Source organism: Etheostoma cragini, chromosome 7 (assembly GCF_013103735.1).
Source record: "Etheostoma cragini isolate CJK2018 chromosome 7, CSU_Ecrag_1.0, whole genome shotgun sequence".
Lineage (NCBI taxonomy): Eukaryota > Metazoa > Chordata > Actinopteri > Perciformes > Percidae > Etheostoma > Etheostoma cragini.
Window position 1 is genome coordinate 24021997 of NC_048413.1, and position 8817 is coordinate 24030813.

Sequence of the window (8817 nt, forward strand, 5' to 3'; positions counted from 1 at the left end):
CACAGTCCTACAGTAGCCTGTCCAACTCCACTAACCCTCAAGCAACTCGCTGCAAACTTAAACTGCGCCTCCTCTTTCGTCCTCATTTTTTTTTTTTTTTTTTCCTTAAGTGTTCGCTTCTGTTTGCCCAAAGTTTCCCTGAGCTAAGCCTCTCTGACCTATTACCCAAAGTCCTACAAAACCGGGTTTGTTCACGTCCCTTTAAAAACACACGTTTTTGCCAGATGTTGTTCCTTGTTTCTTTCCACACACTCATAAAAAATGTTTAGAAACAGAGAAAAAAAAGAAGGCTGTAATGACATCAGGATCTGCTTGTTGTTGTCCAGAGCTGCAGGCGAGTGATGTGCTAGTGGCTACATGAAAATGAAATCATTTTTGGGTGAGTGCACCTACATGAAGTGGAGACAGTGTTTCTACAACGTGGCCCTTCACTTCCTAAGCTGCTCCTCAGTCTCTCTGAATGAACGTAGACCTTTAGTAGCATCTTTCCATCTGAGCAGAACTGCTCCTCGGCTTCTTTAAGTCAATATGTTTAATAGGCCGTCACAGAAGGCTCTGCATCGACTATTTCTCCCCTTTTTTTTTTTTACTATCTACATAACAGCATGCTTAAATAACAATAAACAGCCTGTTTCAACGATTCCCTGTGCAGGAACTTGTATGTTTTCAATCACATACACACAATTATTGCATCACTAACCCTTTTTCTCATCAAACAACTTGTTAGATTGGTTTCCTACCCTCCAGACAGCCATATTCATCACTGTCAACATTGCCTATGTCAATATTTGATTTGATTTATTAAGTCAATGTATTGAACTTTTTTCTTTTTCTTTTTTTTAAATAAACATGATTTATTGTCATTATCACGGTATTCTATTTACCTCTCCTTTCCTCTAGCCTTACCCGATTGGCTGTCACTCCCAATTAAATATTGGTAAAAAATCAGAAGCTTGTGACTTTAAGAGCCCCTATTGAGAACTGAAGAACTCATAACCTCCAGGAACTTGGGAATGTTTGGAGGTAGCAATGTGCAACAATGCAAAAGCAAATAAAAGCACGTCTTTTTCTTTGATTGTGTCCATACAGAAGCCCTTAGAGGCAAGTGAAACAGTTTTTTTTCCTTCCGGTGATCCATTTCCTAACTCTGATTTAAACTGTTTCCTTTCCTGTGTTCATGTCCTAAAGCTATAGTGCGTAGTTTCTGTCTCCCCCATGAGGAATTCTAAGTAACATGCACTAAAGTTTTTTTTTTTTTTTTTTTTTTTTTACCAGTTATTAAGTCACAAACACAAGAGAGAATAGATTAGGACAGACTTGGAAAATGGATCACCAGAATTGCTTCTCTCTCAACTGCCTCTCAGGGCTTCTGGCGTGCATGTACCTTTAGTCCTTACCCCCCTCCCTGTAATTACATAGCAACACATTTGAAGTGTTATGGAGATTTCCACATTACAGCTTAACTCAACCCTGCTGACGGACAGATGAAGCCACTTTCACTTGGTATTACGTTTATATTTGCATCACAACTCTCTGTCAACTACTGCATTTATTTTCAACACACGGTGGAAACAGATACAGGGGATAGTGCTTTAAATCAAGGCCGGCACACGTTATGTACAGTCCTGTGTATTCAAGTGCTTTCAATCCATTTACTGTGTCAAGCATTAAAAGCCAGAACGCATTTTCAGGAGAACTCTGCGTAGTGTTATGAATCAACTTGCCACCTTTATTATCTATCTGCGGAACAACATACAATAATCAGCCTGTGTCGCTTTATGCCTGGTGTTACTAGAATGCTGTTCATCAACTTCATCAACAGGAGATATGAGTGAACACAAACGTAGTCAAACCTCATATTAAAGCATTATTTGACAAAACAGTTAAGGGTTTCTTGTTAAAACTACATTCTTATTAGACATTCATAAAAACGTCAACATACAATATAGATTTCTTGTTACAGACACAAATCTAGGCTTTTGTAGATCTACTGTATAAGCAAACAAGTTGGAAACTGTACTGTACACAGTGAAAATGAGAATTTCATCAACACAATGATCAGTAGGCTGAATGTATACTTATTCATACAGCCATTAAGACAAAGGTAAGAGACAGACAAAAATGCTCTTGTAGTACAAAAGTCACACTACAGGCTTTAAGATCCATCAGAAGACTTTTTGATACCGTTGGTGTCTTGCAGAGACCTAACACATGTTTTGATGACCCTTGGAACATTCCATATCATTGCAAAATATCAAAAATACATGTCTCTCAATGGGGAAATTCACAAGTTCTGCTTAGTGAATATACCAAATTTCTGCAAGACACTTAGTTAGTTCTGAAATCTACAAACTAAAATGTACCGTTACACAAGGAAAAATGCATATTACTTTGAGATGTACTTCTCTTTTTTTTAACCCCGATAATCTTTTGCAATGACAACTACTTGAACACTGGAAGGCTTTTATTTCTCAACATGCAAGAAAAAAAAAAAAACCTTGACGAGTAAACAAATTATACTCCACATTTATAAAAAAATCAATATACTTACACAACACATGAAACAGTATGAACACCCCTCTAAGCCACCATCATTACACTGACATTGACAAAAACGTCTTTTAAAAAGAGACCATCACATTTCACATGAGAGCATACATGTGTTGGAGTTTGTAGTTCCTTATGATGTCTGAATTCACTGCGCTCACAGTCAGTAAGGACAGTTGCATCAGGTCATGCGTCTGTACTGTGTGAGTTAGTATAGGAATGTACAGTTAGTCATGCATAATAAAGATACCCTGCCATATAAACAATGAACACTAGGTGACAGGCTTTGGCCACTTTGTATACACAGCTCCAGTCTGCCTGGGAATAAAATGTCAAGTCATGGCAGGGGAGAGGGAGGGACATGCATCGGGAAAACATTACACTGGGAGTCAGGTATATTGCTTGTCGGAGAATGTGCATTTGTCCTTCATTTGGATTTATTTACCCAAAACATATGCATACAAAGACTTTTCAGACAGAGTACAAACTCAAAGTAAAGACTGAGATACTCTCTATGTTCCTATCTCCAACTCTCATCTGCCACCGTCTCCCATTTTCCTCCCATCAAACAAACTAATCTCTGGATCCTCTCCTCTTCCCTTTGTCCATACTTGTCTCTTTCCTCTTCACTACACTCCATTTTTTTCTTTCCATCTCCCCCTCACTATCCTCCACCTTTACATCTCTTCTCTTTACTCCCACCTCCTCCCTGTCTCTTCCTTCCTTCCTTCCTTCCTCCTCCTCCTCTCCGCAGGGCAGCCGGAGAGACTGGCATTTCTCTAACAGCAGGAGAGGAATCTGCACCCGGCTTCAGCCCACGCTGAGCAAAGAGAAGGGGGAGGGGGCATGATAGACAGAGGTGTGCGCGTGTGTGTTTGTGTGTTGTGTGTGAAGGTCTGTGACTAATTCATCTAGTTGGATTAAACCAGGGGTTTTCAAAGTCTGACACTGTGGGCTCATAGAGAGAATGGAGACAACTGCACCCCCCACCCCCGGTAATATTAATAGATTTTGTCCCTCCTATTATTAATAATTATTGACTTAAGAACCATTACCAAGCACTCATATTTTGAACTAGGCTACTGTATCTATAATTTGGGGCAGTGTAAACAAGAAGTATAATGTTGTCATGGAATCTGTTGGCTGTTTCTCCTGCTTATATTTGTTCACATATTGACACATTTGTGATATTAAAAATATGCAGAATCAGCTATCAGCAGTTCATGCTTGCAATATACTCATGCATGTACAGACTGGACACAGGAGTACTTTGATAGTGAGGAAAACTTTAAAACCTGATGATTCTCATGCAAGTTGATTTCCACGTATTATTCATAGACGTTCATTCACAATGGACACAAAGATAAGGCTATCCCGGACAGTGTAAAGCGTGATTTATGCTTCTGCGTTAAATCTACGCCGCGGCTACATACGTAGGTACGTGGAGACACAGACTCTACGCCCAACCCTATGCTGTAGCTTGACGTGCACCTAAAAATAAATGTAACTACACGTCTCATCAACGCACACTGCTCGCACGTGGCTTGGTAGCGTTGCATTTCCCCCCAGACTCGTTCCCTAGTTCTTCTTCTCCATAAACAACATGAAATCAAGGAGACGGTTAACTTTTCCTGCTACAGATTTCCCACCGAGGTCAGAAAGCACAGGGGGACACTTTGTTTCTCCCACTACGCCTCAACAGTCGGCACTCAAGTGGAAGCTAATCGCCGTCACTCTCTCACTTGATGTACACACACACACACGCCGGCCCTGCGATTCTCTTTAAGAGATCAATACACACACCCACAAGTATAAAAACAGGCCACTTACGTATTTTACGGTGAAAGCTCAGCGTGGGACCTCTGCAGGAACATAAATCACACACACTAAGTCAAAGAATGTGTGTAGAATGTGTGCCAGATGACTCCAGGAAAGGAGTGTGATGTTTGACGCAAATTTGCAAATATCGGGTTTTTAAAGTCCATTAATTGCCTCCTGGAGTTGTGTGTCACAGCCTCTGTGGCAGCTCTAACTGCTGTGGGCAATAAGCGGTCCAAATGAACTGGCCGAACTACAATAACTACGAAGATGACTTTTATGAACACTGAGATGCACCTGTCATTTTACCTCAAGCCCCCCCCACCCTCCCACACACCTCTTTTAACTGACCCTAGGGTGGCATGCCACACAGCTTGAAAACCCCCTGGATTAAAATAATTGTTCCGGCAGCCTCTATTTAAGTTTAAAAAAAAGATTTGGCATAGCGTGTTGATGAAGATGGAAAAGTATAAATCACTGACACCTGACCTCACGGTGACCAATCACTCCAATAGATTACCGTCTAAAGCTTGGCCAAAACAGCTTGGCTAGCTTGCTCATATAGAGCTCTGCTTTCATTTGGGACCGGCTTCAAATTCATTTAAAGTCTTGCACTTCCTGGGACTCTTGCCAAATGTGACTATAGTGTCAACACTTCCTGAGGACAAGGACACAAATGTAAAAAAACGTTTTTGTGCAAAACATGTGTCTGGTGATGGGGAATTGACAGATACATTTAAAAAAATGAAGCTTTGAATGATAGTCAGTGGGGAGGAGGGGGACAGGACACTCATGGCTCGGACTCACTGCTCTTTCATACAGTAAATGGAAGGTACAGCTGTATGACGGGGGAGTTAGTGAAGAGAATAGGTGACGAACAGCAGTGGGTCAGTTAGGGATGAGCGCCCGCTGTGATGGGGAGATGTGCCTGTTTGGATTCACTGGTGATAAGAGAGGAAGAGGACAAGTCACGGGTCGATGCTTCTGCTTCTTTTTTAAAGTGACAAATATATGGGCAGTGAGTGTAGTAAAGCAGAAGGGGAAGAGAGAGAGAGAGAGAGTCAGGGGGGAGAGGCAGACACGAGTGGCTGTGGCTGTGTCAGATATGCCGGTGTAGCTCCGGTAGTGGCGAGGTGGAGAGGGCCGGTCGCGGTTCAACTCCTCGGCTCTTCATAAAAGACAGCAGCTGGTCGGGGATCTCCGCGAGGACGTCTTTAGCCAGCCGGGCCATGCTGAGGACCTGGTTGCCAGATCTGTCGATGTAGTCTCTGAATGGAACAAACTAGAAGCAGGGGTAAATAAAAGATGGATGTTAAATACACTGTATACACATATATAGATACACATACTGTATACACATATGGTCCCAGTTTTGATATGTACTGTATGCATTTTTTATTTAATTTCTATTTGAATAAGGAAAGATGCTAAGACATTTTGTAAAAACAAATCTCCAATGTACTACATCAGAGCATTTATACTGTAGTCTAGCATTGCTAACCCTTTATTCACAGCACTGTGGAGGAGGGTAAAGCTTTTCACACAGCATTCCAGGATAGGACAAAAACGTGCTGCCTTTATTGGCATTTCTTTTAACCAATCACAATCGTCATGGGCGGTGCTAAGCGCAAGCATCGGACAGAGCCACGCAAAATAGCCTCGGGAAAGAACTTGTTTTCGTGGAATATGTGTACGTTCAGAAGTTGTTGTAATAGAAAACTCAGATTTGGACATAGCTACCTGTCTGGATTCACCCTGCAAAGATCTGAGGAGAAGATATCTAAAGTTGTTGTAAATCAAACTTCCACTTCCACTTCCACTCAAAATTCCAACACAAAGGAAGCAGAAGGCCGAAAAGAAAGACTTAAGGCAGACTTTCCGGCGGCAACGGAACAATTCTTGAAGTGGAACGTCGTGGATATAGACCACAGCATTTAAAGCCATTGCTAATTAGCAATGCCGCACCCTAGTAATAAAGACTGATAACGTGGACTTTCTTCTCATAAGCCCTTTTCAGAAATGAAGTACACAACAGTGCTGGCTTCATCTTTCTGTTAAAGACAGTCAACTTCTGTTATCTAAATGTTCGGGACGGCTCTATTCAGACGTGACAGGACTGTTAAGGAACAATTACCCAAGTTATTTGGCTCCTGGTGCGTGAGACGACAAAATGTGTTTTCTGGTCTCAGCACCAATGTGTTTTTAATTGTTTTGGATTTTAATCTGTCTGTGGAAGCTTTAATTAATTACCATCCTGAGCGCGAGGGACCCTTGCCCCAACTTCTCACAGTGAAGCCCCTCAATTACTTTCTCATCAATGTAATCTTATATGTGGTGGCAATTTGTGCTGCCTACTTTATCATGTCCGACAGTGCACAAACATTGAATGACAGGGCATTGTATTGTAACTCTTGTACTCACATGCTGTATGTAAAGAGATATTCGGCTGCGCCGTGCACTCCTACTACTATTTTAAAGTATTTTTAGTCATAGTTCTATTATCTTTATTATTATTATAATTCCCACGGTTCATGACACCAACTGCTATTCTTATTATGAATCATATTTTTGTATGTTTGTGTCGCAACCAGCAGCAGCAGATGGCCGCACACCAAAAACTAGGGTCTGTCAGAGATGGGAAGAATTTCCTCGCCACTGCTACATCAAATACTTGCCCTTGGGGAAAATTGTTGGGTCTTTGTAAAAAAAAAAAAAAGAGAGTGTGGTCTAGATCTAATCTGTAAAGTGTCTTGAGATAACTATCTTATGATTTGACAGTATTAATAAAATTCAATTGAATCCCTTATGAAGCCTGTCCCTTTAGTAGCTATCTTCAATTGCAATCCTCTTTTCAAGACATACCTAACAATAATAACATTTATGTTTTATGGTCATAACTGCATGGCAAGAATCCTATATTTAACCCACCTCTGTACTCAGACCCACCGTTCCACCTGCACAAACTGCTCACAGGCAAATCAAGTGTACATTGAATACCTACAATGCTTCAGACCAGGTGGATAATGAAGTCAAGATAATATTTTAAAACAACTGCCCATTATTTTATGACACTGTACATTACTGGTGGTCTAAGGGGAGACATATGATTAATTTATAACAAGAGAAGAAAAATCAATGTCATTGCAGTAAAGGCTCTCATCATATTGAATCAATAACAACAAGAATGTGTGTAAATGTTAAGCAGCAAGACTTTTCTTGTGCTAAGTGTAAACATCCTGATTGAGTTATTCTGACAATAAGGTTAAAGGCAATTAAAGGAAGTATGAAGTATTGTTTTTATGATTACCATTACTTTATGAGGCCATTTATAAATGTTGACATTAGAACTAGATCCTCATTTTGCAGTTAATAGCATGTCCTTTGGCTAGAATTACATGTTTGCTATCTTATATACGCAAACGCCTCCTCTCAACATCTAGACACTATACATTTATCATTCTAAGAGCTTGTTTTTCAATGTACCTTATATGCTCTGCCAACTGGTTTTCCTCTAATATGCAAAAGTTCAAAGGCACACACGTTATCAGAGGCAATTACATTTGCTTCCTGTTTGTGTTCTCATATCTGGCTTTCTAAAAGTACTGTTTACTGTTGCCAGACCTGGTTTTATCAGTCCCTGATGGGCTTACTGCTGTTCTTTAAAAAAATCTCTCTCTGTCTCTTGTTGACTTTAAAAATAACGATAGATGTGGAAGAGTGTTTGTGGGCGGACTCTGTAGGGAAATCAGTCTTCTGAGATTGCATGGTGTTGTCCTTTGGTTGCTTATTAAAATGCTGAAAATGACATATGTTAATGTCTTCTTGCATGTTTAATGATTCTGTCCCACTGGACAAAAGAAAGATAACGTTAACACCTGGCTATTGTCTTTAGTGGGAAAGGTTATAATTGTACAATTGGAAGTCATTCAAAAAGACCACAGGAGTAAGTTTAAACAAGTTAACTGACCCCTGGGGGACACAGGAACACATGGTGATCTGGGCCTACTTGAAAATTCAAGAGACTGTCCCCCAAACTCCCGACAGGACACCTGCGTGGAGACACCCCTTTTACGGGGCGATAGCTAGCTGTCAAAGATGGCGGTCATTCAGCACTCGCACAACTCACATCGTTAAGAGATTGTGTCTTGACACCGTCGTCTCTGTGCAAGCAGCACGCAAAAATATTTCCAAAGTATGTTGCTTTACTTGGATTCATGCAGACGGTAGACAGCAAACCAGATGTTATTTAAAAGGCTGCGTGCAGGATGGTAAAATCAAGTGAGGGAGGCAGAGAAAACCAGCAATGGTAAGGGTAGATGGTACAGTAAACAACACGACTAGTCTGTAATAAATACCTCTCTTATGAATGGCACAGTCCCATCTAGCTTTAAAAATGCTGTGGTTCAGCCTCTAATTAAAAAACCCAACCTTGACCATGTACTGTATGTATGT

The 8817-nt window shown here is 40.7% G+C and overlaps 1 protein-coding gene across 2 annotated transcripts in view; it reads right to left on the reverse strand.

The window, feature by feature from the left end:
• Window positions 1-8817, reverse strand: part of LOC117947235 (copine-9-like) — a 79609-nt gene that overhangs the window by 1029 nt on the left and 69763 nt on the right. Inside the window, exon 20 of one of the 2 annotated variants that reach the window (XR_004657193.1) lies at window positions 3229-5647. Coding sequence is in view for 1 of the 2 variants with exons in the window: in XM_034875931.1 (XP_034731822.1) it covers window positions 5465-5647 (183 nt within the window). In the remaining variant the exon portion in view is untranslated. Of the gene's footprint in view, window positions 1-2417; window positions 5648-8817 lie in introns of those variants that run through there. The other variant, XM_034875931.1, reaches the window with a different exon arrangement.